The sequence below is a fragment of the Balaenoptera physalus genome (genome assembly GCF_965194825.1).
Source record: "Balaenoptera physalus genome assembly, chromosome: 2".
In the NCBI taxonomy this organism is placed as follows: domain Eukaryota; kingdom Metazoa; phylum Chordata; class Mammalia; order Artiodactyla; family Balaenopteridae; genus Balaenoptera; species Balaenoptera physalus.
In genome coordinates, this window is record NC_138883.1 from 34,543,988 (window position 1) to 34,559,604 (window position 15,617).

The 15,617-nt window shown below is 42.7% G+C and overlaps 1 protein-coding gene and 1 long non-coding RNA gene across 4 annotated transcripts in view; one reads left to right on the forward strand and one right to left on the reverse strand.

Moving 5' to 3' along the window:
* ARG2 (arginase 2) overlaps nt 1-7,719 on the reverse strand; it is a 28,111-nt gene extending 20,392 nt beyond the window's left edge. The window contains exons 1-2 of one of the 2 annotated variants that reach the window (XM_082451838.1): nt 7,457-7,719; nt 6,478-6,550 (exon numbers count right to left, since the gene is read on the reverse strand). In XM_082451838.1, the coding sequence (XP_082307964.1) occupies nt 6,478-6,550; nt 7,457-7,567 (184 nt within the window). In that variant the 5' untranslated portion in view covers nt 7,568-7,719. Of the gene's footprint in view, nt 1-6,477; nt 6,551-7,178; nt 7,369-7,456 lie in introns of those variants that run through there. The other variant, XM_082451839.1, reaches the window with a different exon arrangement.
* LOC309655962 overlaps nt 1-15,617 on the forward strand; it is a 37,499-nt gene that overhangs the window by 17,401 nt on the left and 4,481 nt on the right. Inside the window, exon 2 of one of the 2 annotated variants that reach the window (XR_014261077.1) lies at nt 12,033-12,089. This is a non-coding gene — a long non-coding RNA (uncharacterized lncRNA). Of the gene's footprint in view, nt 1-12,032; nt 13,437-15,617 lie in introns of both variants that reach the window. The other variant, XR_014261078.1, reaches the window with a different exon arrangement.

Consider the following 15,617-nt stretch of genomic DNA (forward strand, 5'->3'; position numbering starts at 1 on the left):
TTTTTGATGCTAGCCATCCTAATGGGTGTCATAATTTGCTCTTAAGATTAAGAATCACATAATAGGGACTTCCCTGGTGGTGCAGTGGATAAGACTCCACACTCCCAATGCAGGGGGCCAGGGTTCGATCCCTGGTCAGGGAACTAGGTCCCACATGCATGCCACAACTAAGAGTTCGCATGCCACAACTAAGGAGCTGGTGAGCCCCAACTAAGGAGCGCTTGAGCCGCAACTTAGGAGCCCAACTGCTGCAACTAAGACCCGGTGCAACAAAATAAATAAACAAATATTTTAAAAAATAATAATAAAATGCATGGATAATCCCAAACTTGTTTAAAAAAAAAATCACATAATAGCAAGAACCTAGCACAGTGCCTAGAACATAGTAAATGTTAGGTATCAAACAACTTTGAAATATAAGATGTAAGTTAAATTCTTTGCTGCCTTCTTCTAAGCAGGAAAGATATGGTTATATTGAAATTTGCCAAATGCCAATAACATCTATAGTACATTTGCCTATATTCAGGTTCATCAGTGATGTATGCTTTTGCCAAGGCATTAGCAAATTACTAATTCCAGAAAAGCTTTATCACACTCCAGAAAGAAACCAGTACCCATTAGCGGTCACTCCCCATTCCCTCTCCCCCCAGCCCCTGGGAACCACTAATCACTTTCTATATGGATTTGCCTATTCTGGACATTTCATATAAATGGATTCATACAATATGTGGTCTTCTGCATTCTTTCACTCAGTATAATGCTTTCAAAGTTTATCCATTTTGTAGCATGAACTAGCAATTCATTCCTTTTTATGGCTCAATACTCCATTTTATGAATATCACATTTTTCTTAAATCTCCTGTAAGAACCCAGATTTCTGGCTTTTCTTGAAAAACTGGAGATAAGAGTGTAGAAAGGCCCTCCCCTTCCCACATGACAACCACTGGCAAGACCTCAGGAACAGCTTTTTGTTCCCTGAACATTCCAGGCACTTTTCTATCTCAGGGTCTTTGCACTTTACTTACTGCACTTACCCTCTTCCTGAAATGCTTTTCTCCCAGATATGCACATGGTTCCTTTCCTTACCTCCCAAAGGTCTGCTCACATGACCCCTTCTCAGTGAGGCCTCCTACCTACATCTGCAGTGCTTACCCTATCTCCCCATCCCTTGCTTTCATTTATTCTATAGCGCTCATTACATCTGACATACTGTATGTTTTACTTATATCTGCTTCCAACCACCTCTCATTAGAATGAGAGTTCCATGATAACAGGTATTTCTGTTTTGTTCACTATTGTATTCCTAGTACCTAAAGCTTAGTAGTGCTCAAATTTTTTGAATATATACAAACAATGAACTTGTTATAGTTTTTAGTGACTGAAAGCTGCTAAGGAAAAATAAACCTGAAAATGTTTAAACAGCTTTAATGCATACTTTATATTAATTGACACTTTAAGTGCAATGAGTTTTGGCAGATATATGCAGTCCTGTAACCTCCACCATGCTTAAGATATAGAACATTGAAAGTGAAATTAAGTCCCAGTAACACATTAAGGTAGGTCTGTTTACTATAGTCAGGCATGCCTAGAACTTGAAGAGGTTTTAAATTAAAGCTTTAGGCTTGGGACTGCCCTGGCGATCCAGTGGTTAAGACTCCGAGCTTCCAATGTAGGGGGCGTGGGTTCGATCCCTGGTCAGTGAACAAAGATCCCACATGCCCTGTGGTGTGACCAAAAAATTAAAAAAAAAAAAAAAAAAGGCTTTAGGCTGCTATTTCAGAAGTTGTATTAAGGAACATGATAGTTCAAAAATCAACACCAAGAGAACAAGGAGTTGCTAAAATCCAAAGGGACTAAAACATACTCCTAGATTAACAAAAGACCAAAGAAAGCATAACCTAATGAGTTGTATTAACATACAAAAAGATTGTGTCAAGTACTAGGGGAAAAAAAGCAAACAAAAGAATAAGAATTTATTATCAAGGGCCTGGGGAGAGAGGGCTTTGCATATTCCAATCCACATGGTAATTTCTCACTGGAATTTGTAAACTGATTTATCAGTCAGGATCTTTAAGTTGCAAGCAACAGAAACCGTTCTAGCTAATTTAAAGAAAAGCAGTTTTTTCAATTTGGGTAACTCCCAGAATCATCTTAAGAGGACCAAAATGTGGTTTAAAGGTCACATTGCCAGAAATAATGGCCCCAAAAGTCACATTGCAGATTGGTCCAGTGAAGATACCACTGCTGCTGTCTCCTCCACTACTAGGAAAAGGAAGCACTACAGTTTGCATGGCTGACCCCACTGACACTGGACAGGAGCTACTGCTAGAACTGCCGCCACAACTGCCCATCACAGAATGAATTCTTTATTGCCCCTTCTTCCAGAATGTCAAGACAAGGTTTAGGGTGGGTGTTTCTGTTGATGGAGCCTAGGTCAAGTGCCCACAACCCCAGTTACAACACAAATGAGGTGGAATGTGGATGGAGAGAAGTCTAAAGAGGTAGAAGAGGGCCAAATTATAGAGGATCTGTCTTACTGGTTGTTAAGCATGGAACACATACGACCAGTGGTTGAAGATCAAATACCAAAATGTAAAACTATTAAAATGAAAATGTATTAGAAAAATGCATCTAGCACAAGCCTGAGATTTCATTGTTTACTGTAGGGGCAGGCTACATTTTAAAAGTATAAAGCTTTAAAGCCAATTTAAAGAAAAACGCCAAAAAAAAAAATATGGCAAGTCAGCAAAGATGGTATATGAATGACAAGACTGAGAAGCATGGATGCATGTAAAAAGCCATGGAAAGACTAAGCAAAGGAGAAAAATAGTCTTAAAAAGATCAGTCTGGTTGCAGTAAAGAATGAACTGAGGCAGGCAAAATGGGACAAGAGTCATTATTGGAAAATTAGATCTGTGTGTGAGAAGGACAGAACTAGAGCAGGGCCATTATGGGAAGGACTCTAATCATTTAGAAGGGGGAAAAGAAGTCAACAAGACTTTGTGATCAGAAGTAAGGAACAAAAGGGACGACAAAAGAATTCTGATGGTCTTGGAGTTTGACTTGAGTAACTAGATAATGAGTGATAGTGTGAAACAGACAATGGGAAGACAGCAAGACAAGCAGATTTGAGGGAGAAGATAATGAATTTTGTTTCGAACCTATAGAGTTTGAGACATCTGTGGCAGTGAGATGAGGCTACTTAGTACAAAGCTGGTGGGACACTGGGGACATGAGCATTTGAGGGCTGGGAAGAAGACGAGGATCCCAAAAAGGAGTCCAGGAAGGACCAGGCAATGGAGAGGAGGCTCAGGAGAGAGTAGTGTCCTAACAGAATATTTCAGGAGTAAAGTGGTCAGCTGTGCAGTAGAGAGGTCCAGCAAAATAGAGGCTGACAAATCAGTGAGCTTGCTCAGGGTAGTTTCAGTGTGGTGGTAAGATGGGAGCCAGGCTGAAGCATCACTATCATAAAACTAAATTTGTGATGGCTGCTGTTCTCTACCAAACACTGAAAGCACACACTGACCCCTGCGCTCACATATCAATCTATTCCAAACGAACAGCTCTCATACCTCTATGTTTAAACTATCTCAGGCTCTCTATTGGTTCTTGCTGAAGCAGACCAGATTCTTGGGTCTCAACCAGAGTTGCCTGCTCTGCTCGCTCATGGAGCACCAAATGGAGCAGAAGAATAAATGTCCCTAGCCTAGTTGAGGGGAACCAGAATAGCTCCCATGTGGCTTCCTGAACTCCAGGACCCTTGGCTGGTCACGGGAATACAGTTCATTTAGGCTGTCACCGCTTCAGTACCACAGCTGGGTCAAATTACCATAATTACAATGACAGACACATCAAACTGTTTATAACTATCTTACCCACAGAACACTCATCCTACTTCTGAAGAAAAAAAGGGAAAATTGCCACGGCTATAAGAGCTAACCAGAATCATGAGCAGAGGCACTGCACCTAAGCCTTGCCAGAGCAATTACTTCTTCATTTTTCTCAGGCTCTCTTTATATACTAAAATAAGTGGTTACCTGAGAGAGGAACCATTGAGTGTCCTTACTAAGCCCAGGGAAAGGAAAAAAAAAAAAACCAGACAAAGGCAAATATATTCATTCAAGAGAACAGGAAGTATAACTGATGCCATGGCAACAGCAGCAGCCTGTGACATCAGAGCAGAAGGCAAGGAACAAAGGGATTTATGAGCTACCTTTCCATGGGTCTTCTCTCCCTTGAAATTTGACCCATGCTGCTTATTTGGTGCTGTTTCAGAATAGAGCAACTGAAACTCCTCTTGGTATTTTTCTCCAACATATTTCTGGAGATTAGCCAAAACCACATGCTGGAAATCTGCTGAGTGCCACAATCTTATTAATATGCAATGAGATTCTGTTTCAGACTGCTGGTGATACCAGGCTGCCAATCAGCTACAGGGTAAGGATATAAATTGTAAAACTAAAACAATTTGAAAAAAATTAAAGGGGAGACCAAATAAACTGAAGCTTCATCATCGCTTTAGCTTGGAGATTTACACAGGAAGTATTTGAGGCAGTGGAATTTTAGGGAGAATGGCTTCCCCAGGTTGGAGTGGAAAAATACCAGGAGCTGTGGCAGGAAAGGAGGTGTACAAAGCATGAGTAAGAGAAGCTGCTTATAAATGTTCCCTTCCCCCTCATTCAGCAGCCTCAGCTGGATATTATTAATGTCCCCTGCGTAAGAGGCTACAATTGAATCTAGTCAGAAGTCTCTTAAGACAGAATAGAACAATGAGCAGGCAATTTGAGCAAAGCCAGGCTCAGTTTATCAGATGAGCTGCAGGATTACCAGGGATTAAAAAATAGTGATTAGCAGAAATTGTTTTCCCTCAGTGTAAAATTATGCTTTTAAAAAGAATGTGTACAGCTGATTTAAAGGGATAGTATCTTCATTTATAAGCGGGGGGAGGGGGGACAACTTCCTCCCATTAGGTAACCTGTGACACATTAAGTGAAAGTCTTTTTTTTTTTTTTTTTTTTGTAAGTATTTGTTTATTTATTTATGGCTGTGTTGGGTCTTCGTTTCTGTGCGAGGGCTTTCTCTAGTTGTGGCAAGCGGGGGCCACTCTTCATCGCGGCGCGCGGGCCTCTCACTATCGCGGCCTCTCTTGTTGCAGAGCACAGGCTCCAGACGCGCAGGCTCAGTAATTGTGGCTCACGGGCCTAGCTGCTCCGCGGCATGTGGGATCTTTCCAGACCAGGGCTCGAACCCGTGTCCCCTGCATTGGCAGGCAGATTCTCAACCACTGCACCACCAGGGAAGCCCAAGTGTAAGTCTTATCTCTCATCTTTGGTGGTAAACTTGGAGAATTATTAAAGTGATTAATTATAGTTCCTTCTTCAGTTGGGTCTCTTTATTATTTAACAGAAAAGGTTTGAGTATTCAAATCAAGACACCACATCCATATGTAACCAGAGGTGTATGGAAGACACACGGTGACTTAATTATTCCTGTTTTAGAGGGAGATAACCCACCCCTGGAATGGGCTCAATGATCAGCAGAGGAGGTTTCAAAGCAAGCACGGGTAGGGGATTTGTAGTTCACCTAGATTCTGTATTAGTATCTCCAGGACCTATAGTTCCCTACTGCCATGCCTTTTGCACTTTATACTCCAGAAGAGATATGTGAATGGCCCTAATAAAATAGAGGAAATGGCCTTGAAAAACAGCTAGAAACATTTGGGTTAGATATAAGAACCTTCCTACCATAATAGTGTTGGAATTTGGTACCCTGTTACTAACAAGGTTTTCCTTTACTATATAAATGGCATTTATCTTTGGGTTGGAATTACCTCTGGTTCTGTACGTTTAGAGTACTATCCAGATTACAAGACTATCAAGATTACAACGTTACTTTTGATTACCTGGGGTGCTTGTGAAAATGCACGTGTCTGGGTCCTACCTCAGAGCCAATAAACCAGACTCATCCACTGAGAAGCCTAGGAATCTCTATTTCTCACAAGTAAACCAAGTGATTTTCATAATCAGGGAAGTTTGGAGAAAACGGACCTAAGGGTCTGCTTACAGTAATAGAAAGTTCTTAAACCTAAGGAGGAAATGAATGACTTGAAGAGAGGAAACTGGTAGACAGATGAATCATAAGCACCTCTGACTGAGTTAGGAAAGCTAGAATTTTGGGGAAAGGTTGACTGCACAGTGGGAGTGAGAGCCAGCATGCTCAGCACCGCTTTGCGGTCACTAGCAGCTTGTTCCAGGCCCTGCCTCACTCCGCCTCCTTGCCTTCCACACAGGCTCTTTGTTGCAAGAAGACTTTGCCTGAAGACTCCTCCATAGATCTTAAGCTGCATATGGAATCCAAGGGAGGATGGGAAACGCTTTCCAGATACACAGCTGACGCTGTGCAGTTCCTGGATATAAGGGAATAAGACTCTGAACTGGCGTGTTACCAGCCCTCAGACTTCTAAAATCCAGCCACTTACCCAAATCGGAGAGCCTTTTCATCAAGCCAGCTTCTCTTACAGCAGTGGGACCATATTCCACTCCTTTTCTTTTCTGTAAGATAAATTACACAGTTAGATATGAGGGAAGATGACTAGAAAATAAGACCACTTTAGCTCACAAAAATACAGAAGTCTGCAATGCTATATTTAGTTCCCAACAGATCCCTCTGAAAACCTGTGACAGCATCAGCCCTTCCTTTTATCCTTTTCACCTGAGGTCTGGTCATTTCAAACACTTGCAGGGAAGGAGAGGAAACAACAATCACTGGATTCAGATCAACCTTCCAAGCCCCTCGTTGTGGGAAGGGCAAGTGGAGGCAAGACAGAGGAAGGGGCTGAGCCAAGTCAGAATCTGGCTGTTGGGTGTACGTGTCGCAGGCCGGGGCCGAGCTCCGGCTTCTCCACCAGTGACCTCTCCACGACTGCAGGTTTCTTTCATTGAAGAGAGAACAAAACAGCCCCTTCCGTCTTCCCGCCGCTAGAGAGGCAAGCACCAATTTCCTTTCCAGTTAATTCTCTTTCTGAGAATGGACCCTGGAGCCTTAAATCCTCGGTCTCTCTCTTTAACCTCTCCTCCCTCAATTTTCCACCGGGGATTCTGGTCGGTTTCTCCTCTTCCAGCCCCTCCATGAAATCCTCTCCCTCCTTTCCTCTCCTCCATCACCCCAAGCGGAACTCACCACTTTCTCGCTCCTCGGGGGTAAGGCCGAAGAAACCCACCAGCCCGCTGCCCCCTGCCCACGTGGCAAACCGGGTGCCCTCATCCCCTCCCTCCTTCTACCGAGGAAAATCCCACGTGCTCTCCCGGTGCCCAATCGCGGGAATCCACCTCCTCGTCCCCTCTTCGTTTCTCCCCATCCTCTTCTCACCTCCCCATTCTTCCCACCGGTCCCGATTTCTCCAGGCTGGGGTGAGGGGGCGGGAATCCTGCACCAAGGTGCCAGGTCCCAGTTCTCACCTGTCCCTGTGAAAATGGGGCTCCAATGACAGCCACGGAGTGGACGGACTTCTTCGGGACTGAGCGCGCTTGCGTACGGAGAAGAAGCGAGAGGCTGCTCCTCAGGGACATGATGGGCAGCGCAGGACGTAGACTAGCGAGAGGCTGCTACGTGCGGCTCGCCGCCTGGAGTGAGCACCGCAGCCTGCAGTGGTTACCTACCGGCGCGCGAGCCGCACCCCACCGCGCCGACCCATGACGTCACCGCCGCCTCGCCCCGCCCAGGCCCCGCCGCCTCGCCCCCAACCAGCCCCCGGCACACCTTCCGGCAAGCCCCGCCCACTGCCGCTCAGTGCCCCGAACGCCCTCGCTGATGTCACTCGGCTCTGGCCCAGGCTCTCCGGCCAAGGACAAGCCCCTGCCGCTGACGCCACAGGGCCAAGATCCGGGCCCGGCCAATAAGAGTGCGGTCACGGACAGGTGTGTCCCTTGGCGGGAAGCGGTCGGCTCCCGCAAAATTCGCGAACTCAGCGGAACAAGCGAACGGACACGTAGGCTCGCGGATGGTGGCTGTCTTCACACAGAGGCACGCCGGGCAGATGCCTATTTTACGGAACGGCTGGCTGGGCTGGGCTTGGCCCAACCCCACGTGAGTGCCTTGCGGAGACCAAGCTGGCGTCCCTCGGCTCCGTTTCGTATCAGAGCTCAAGGTCCAGGAAACGTGCTTATCCCACCTTTGGGCGTTGAAGGCTAGGAGATCAAACGTAGATTAGAGCTCTCCCGGCCGGGCACGTTAATAGTAAGCCACCTATTTTAGATGGGAAGGTTAGGATTTACAAAGTACCTTCTAGGAGTTTTAAATTCTTTACCTGAATAACTGGAGCACTGGTTATTAAAAACCAAACATAGCAACATATCTGGACTACTAAATTTTAGCGAGGCTAAAGAGCTGAAAGTAACTGCTTAAAGTTTTAATAATAATAATATTTTAATAACAATAACCAACTAAAGTTCTAAGAACTTTTAGCCCTCTAACAATTCCATAAAGTAGGGACTATTTTAAAGACGAGATTACAGGATCAGAGAAGATAATTTACTTTTCCAAAGTCAGGTAACTTGTTAGTTGGTAGAGCTATGTGACTCTAGATTCCAAGTTCTTATCCATGACTAGTGTCTTGCAGGAATGGCTTGCAGGAATCTGGACGTTAGTCCTTCCAAAAATAAATTTTTAGGTGCTTCCCTGGTGGCGCAGCGGTTAAGAATCTGCCTGCCAATGCAGGAGACACGGGTTCGAGCCCTGGTCCGGGAAGATCCCACGTGTCGCGGAGCAACTAAGCCCGTGCGCCACAACTACTGAGCCTGTGCTCTAGAACCCGCGAGCCACAGCTACTGAGTCCGCGTGCCACAACTACTGAAGCCCGTGCTCCGCAACAAGAGAAGTCACCGTAATGAGAAGCCCGCGCACTGCAAAGAGTAGCCCCTGCACCGCAAAGAAGAGTAGCCCCTGCTCACCGCAACTAGAGAAAGCCCGCCCGCAGCAACGAAGACCCAACGCAGCCAAAACTAAAATAAATAAATTTATTTTTTTAAGTTATTAAAGATAATATTCTGAAATTACATAAAAGAATGAATTAAGTTTTAGAAATTTACTTTAAAACTTGTAGTACTCTTATTATAGCATAGTTCTAGGACCCTTCCTCAGGTCCAAACCAGCTGATTCTGTTTTTCTTCTTCCTTTATAGGACGACCTAGAGATTCTGCCTCTTTAATTCAGTGGCTGCCAACACATACTCTATCCCTTGATAGGTTGCTGGGAGTGTGTGTTGGGGGTGAGGGTGGTGAGTAGATAAGACCTGATTATGGTGTTGGGCGAGTTCCCTGGGGTAAATACTCCCCCACAGCTACCATTTCAAGCTACCATAGTGATGTCACTGAACATGGAGCTGGGAAAAGGTGCTCACTATATAATATTTCCACCATGCATATACAATCAACATAAATAACCTCAAGAGCATAAAAAATAGTAAGATACAGTAAAATAATTAGGCATCAAGTTTTGAGTGTATATTATCTTTGTTTTTAACATAATTTACTTGTAAGTTTATATAATTTGACTTTTAATGATGGCAGTGTTTAACAACTGGCTTGCAAAATTCCTGAAAATTTAACAGTAGGGTTTTGCAGATGGCTAAAAGCAGTTTCCAGCACACCACTGTTTACTGCAAATCCAAGGGAACCCAGAAAGGACTAAATTGCAAATTCTCAAAGGCAGGAACCATGACTTTTTCTGTTCATCGTTTGGTCCTTTCCTGAGTACAGTGCTTGGCACATAGCAGGAGCTTGGTAAATAATAAACAAACCTTCCAGATTCTTATGAAGCCCTTACTCATGGTCCTTAGTCTATGGCTCTGATATGTAAGTGGACATTCCCAAAGATTTCATTTGGGACTTCTGCTTTTACATACTAAAGGGCTGAGCTCATTGACCACACCTTTCGACTAAAGTTTAGAGCCTCTTAATTTAAGATATTCATTCATTCATTTATTGTCAATATTTAACGTGCAAAACATTGTTCTATGTGCTGCTGATAAAGATGAAGACAGATAATATCTCATCACTCCCAGTACTTACATTCTAGTGGGGAAAACAGTCAAGTAGATACATAATTTCAGATGGCAGTAAATGCTATGGAGAAAATTATGCAGGGTGATGGGACAAGACGTGATGTTTTAGAGAGGGGTGTCAAGAAAGGCCTCTCCAAACTGACATTTGAGCCAAAGACCTGAATGACAAGAAGGAGCTTCCATAACAAGTTCTAGGAAAAGAGCCTTCGAGGCTTACGGGAACAGCAAGATCAAAAACCCTGAAGTTGAAACCTGCTTGTGGGTCAGAGGAAGAACAAGAATGCCCGTATAGCCCAAACGTACAGAGCAGAGGAAGCACGGTGACTTGGGTCAGACTGGTAGGTGGTGGGTCAGGTCTCAGGGGCAGCGTTGAAGAGCATAAACTTCAGAAGAAGACTTTTTTACACAAAGGCAGACGGTTAATGGTCCTGAATCTGCATTAGGGAGTTGGGAAAATGTGGTCCCTTCTTTCTCATGTTTCCATCCTGGAGCTGAGAGAATTAACATAATAACCCTAGAATACGGTTAAAGTAAGGAAGCAAAGGATGAGTTCTATGGAGGGTAAAACTTAAGAGTCTGTTTACCATGCAATGGGGATTCCTGGGTTCAGTAGAAAGGCGGGAGTGAAGGGACTAGAGGAGGGGGCATAAGAGTAAATGACTGGTTTCATTGCCTGCCCAACCAGCAGCCCTGTGTGGAGGCAGGTGCCTGAGCCCCTCACATACTCATCACTCCGCCTACCCCTACCACCACCACCACAACACAGAGGGGTTTTTATCTGGGGCCCTGATCAGTGATGGAGAAGTGAAAGCAGACCAATGGCTGCCATCAAGGGCCAAATGAAATTTTTTTTAAAAAAATATTTATTTATTTATTTATTTTTGGCTGCATTGGGTCTTCGTTGCTGCGCGCGGGCTTTCTCTAGCTGTGGTGAGCAGGGGCAACTCTTCATTGCGGTGCATGGGCTTCTCATTGCGGTGGCTTCTCTTCTTGTGGAGCATGGGCTCTAGGCACGTGGGCTTCAGTAGTTGTGGCTCTCAGGCTCTAGAGCAAAGGCTCAGTAGTTGTGGTGCACGGGCTTAGTTGCTCCGCAGCATGTGGGATCTTCCCGGACCAGGGCTCGAACCCATGTCCCCTGCATTAGCAGTTGGATTCTTAACCATTGCACCACCAGGGAAGCCCCCAAATGAAATTTAGGTGTGAAATCTCTTTTAGTGCCAGCAGAGGCTGGGGCTGCCTAAGACATCAGAACACTTTGTCCTTTGTTCAGGTTCCAAACTGAAAACGAGCTTCGAGCCCTTTGCACTTCACTGTTCTTTCTATTGGGGACCTTATGTCCTTCTCCCTCCCTCCCTTCCCTTACTTAATTTCTTCTCATTCTTCAGGTTTTCATTTTGAAGTCACTTCTTCAGAGAAGCCTCTCCAGACCCTCCAAAGCTGAGTTAGTCATAATAGTACTTGCTAACATTACTAAATGATTACTGTATACTAGATACCTGCTCAACACTTTGCAAGTGTTAATTAAATTCTCATCACAAGGCAGTGAGGTAGGCACTGGTATTATCTCCATTTACAATGTGGTAACCAAGACCTGGTAAGGCTAAGTCATTTGCTCAAGGTCACAGAGTAAGTGGTCAAAAGCAGAATCCAAAACCAAGTCAGATCAAGGGTATTAATTACCCCTCCCATGGTTCACTTAATCCTCTGACTTATAATTGCCTATTTAGAGGATTATCTCTTTCTCCTGGAGAGCAGCTTGTTGAGAGCCTGAATAGTGCCTTACTATCATTTAACACAGTGCCTGCTACATGAGGGGTGTTCAATAAATTTGTATTGAATAAATAGATATTAAATGACATGTGTCTTTTAAAATTGAAGTATAATTAATTTACAATATTGTGTTAGTTTCTGGTGTACAGCAAAGTGATTCAGTTATATATATGTATTCTTTTTCATATTCTTTTCCATTATAGGTTATTACAAGATATTGAATACAGTTCCCTGTGCTATCCAGGAGGACCTTGTTTATCGTAAGTGTCTTTTAAAAGAAGTCATGTCTCTTTATGCTCTGAAAGTTCTGAGGATGGAATTACCACTCTTATATGGGACAGGGAAGATTTCATGGAATTGGCGTTCAAGCCGAGCCTTAAGGATTTTCCAGGAGGAATCTGTAGGGTGTCTGGGGAATGGTGAGAATAGTGATTTCAGCTAAGAGGCATGAACTTGAGTGATGGAAGTGGAAGGAGAGAGTCAATAAATATTTGGGCGCCCACTATTTGTCAGATAGTGTTTTAGGATCTGGGGGTACAGTGTTAGAATCCAAGCTCTCCTTGAGACAGAGAATTGTAGGTACTGATATGCATGATAGATGAAATATGTGTGAAAAATAAGGTAATGTGGTAGAGAGTATGTATGGGGGAGAACTTCGTTTAACTAGTGCAGTCAGGGAGATGAGGGACAGATGTTAAAAGTACTGTGCAACTGGAATAGATGGTACTTAGCTACAGATTAGGGAGGGAAACAGGAGAGATTTTAAGCCTGGGTGAGGAGGAGCATGGTGGTACTAGAGTAATAGAATAGTGGTACTAGAGTAATAGTTCTGAAAGGATGAATAGCCCACCAAGGTAGTATGAAAATTACTTTAAACTAATAATATCTGATTATCAGCCATAAAAAGAACATTAAAAAAAAAAAAAAAAGAAACTCAAGCAGAGCCTCCTGAAAATACAGCTGCCATTGACTCCCACCAGCCCACCCCACTGAGGGATTTTCCTGATTGGGAAATAACTGACTTTTAACACCAAAAAGGGAACCAGCTGCCTATTAGCGTCAAAAAGCCCAACACAACTTTCCATACTTTGAAGCATGAAGCCCTAACCCCCTCTCCTTTTGTTAAGCTGGTGTATATAGCTTTACTCTGGCTATTCAGCGAGTTACTCATCACTGAGCAACTTCCTTTTTCCTGTTAATTTATTGTCAGTTAATTCGCAAGCCCCCACTCATTTGAACCTAAAATGACAGAGGAAAAGATTTCCTTCCAACAGTTTTCAACCCTGGCAGCTGTTAAAAAGAACCTAGGGACCTTTTTAAGAAACGCTCAAGACCATATCCTCCCTCCCCTACCACCCATTATTTATCAGGGATGGACCCAGGCAACAGTTTTAAAACCTCCCCAGGTGGCTCTAATATGCAGTCAGGGTAGAGAATGCAGTATGAAGAGTTAGATCTTTCAGTGCTTCTCAGACTTTAATGTGCAAGCAAATCACCTGAGAATCTTGTTAAGCTCAGTAGGTCTGCTGTGAGACCCAAGAATCTGCATTTCTCACAAGCTCCTAGGTGATGTCCATGCTGCTGGTCTACCTACCACACTTTGAATGGTAAGGCTTTCTTTAACCAGCCTTCTTTAACTTTTCATTTTAAATCTGCAGAATCATATTCACATGAAGGTAACTTATTTCCTAGGCTACACAGTGTGGCTTCATCAAAATCACTTAAAGAAGTTGTTGCTACCCATCACTTGAAACTGAGCTGAGAATATAATGATCTAACTGAACCTGTTTCTCAAGCCTATGTCCGTCAAACTAGATCCATCATTTTAACTAAACTTTCCCACGTTTGGTTTATTCCATTAAGAAAAACTTTAGTGTACAGGGATATAAAGTCTCTTCATATTTCAAGGGCAGAGAAACCTCCCACAAAAAAGCCAGGTGGTTTGTTGATTTAAATTGAAAACATTAAGCTTTACTATCCTTAAATGGCACAAGATGGGGATATGACTCCGAGAAGAAAACCCTCTGCTTTCTGTGCTATATCTGTTTCTTTAGGTTTCCTTCTATTTCTACGTGTCTATTTTTCCTTTCTTCTCTAGTTGTCTATTTTTTCCACTGTCATTCTTCCTTATATGAAATAGTTACTAGCCATTTTCACTGGGTAGGAAAACAAGAGGGTGATATGAAGTAAATTATGGTAGATTAACAGGCTGGAACACTATGTAGCTATTTTATTTTATTTTTCTTTTTTTTTTAACATCTTTATTGGAGTATAATTGCTTTACAATGGTGTGTTAGTTTCTGCTGTATAACAAAGTGAATCAGTTATACATATACACTATGTAGCCATTTCAAATGTATTTATAAAATCTATAGAAATATGGAAAATGTCTGCCAAAACATTAATTTTTAATTATTGTTAAATTAATTACACTGAGGTGATTCTAATACCTTCTCTGCCTACATAAGCAAACCAAAACCTATAAATGCCTCAAAGTTAAGAAATCTAAACTTAAGGGCAACCAATCACAAACGGCCAATCAGGCTTTCCAAATACTGCAACCTTATGCTAATCAGATGATTTCCTTGCTTTGCTTCCACCTTTTCTCTATAAAAGTCTTTCCCCTAGCTCCTGTCAGTGGAATGAGAGCTCTTACCCACTTCTGGCTTGGTGCTGCCCAATTTGAATTGATTTTTTCTCAAATAAACTCAACATTTTTTAAATGCCTCAGTTTATATTTTAACATTACAAAATGGTGTATATACTATCACTACAATAATTTTTAAAAGTGCAGAAACTAAAAGAATGATGGAAAAGTAATATGTAAAACTGAAAGGTCTTTAGAATTTGTGTAATTTTTTTCTCATTCACATTTTCTTTTCTTTTTTAAAAAATATTTATTTATTTATTTGGCTGCATTGGGTCTTAGTTGCGGCACGTGGGATCTTCGGTGCAGCATGGGGGATCTTTCATTGCAGCACGTAGGCTCTTCGTTGTGGCACGCAGGCTTCTCTAGTTTTGACGCATGGGCTCCAGAGCACACAGGCTCAGTTGTTGCAGCACACAGGCTCTCTAGTTGTGGTGCATGGGCTCCAGAGCGTACAGGCTCAGTAGTTGTGGCTCACAGGCTTAGTTGCCCCACGGCAAGTGGGATCTTAGTTCCCTGACAAGGGATCAAACCTGCGTCCCCTGCATTGGAAGGCAGATTCTTAACCACTGGACCACCAGGGAAGTCCCCACAAATTTTCTGTATTGCATCATCTTTTCAACAATTAAAAACATTAAAACAAAAGGACTCAAATGCTTGGGAAATGAAGATTCGTTTAGGTGACACGATTATGGGTGTATTTTCTTTCATAAAATTTCAGTTTGACGTTGGGAAAATAATAAACATATCTTATTAAAAATGGACAGGTAATAAATTTTTTAAAATATATATTATTTATAAGAGTATCAAAAAAACACCAAATACCTAGAAATAAGTGTAATGAAAGATGCACAAGAAGATTGCTGAGAGAAACTAGAGAAGACCTAAATAAATGGAGACATATACCAGGTCATGGGCTAGAAGACAACATAAATAAGATGTTAAAAATAAATAAGCTACAAGGATATGTTGTACAGCACAGGGAATATAGGCAATACTTTATAATAACTATAAATGGAGTATAATCTTGAAACACTGTGAATCACTAAGTTGTACACCTGAAACTTACATATTGTAAATCGACTATACCTCAGTTTAAAAAAAAAAAGTCAATTCTCCCTAAATTGATTGACAGACTCAA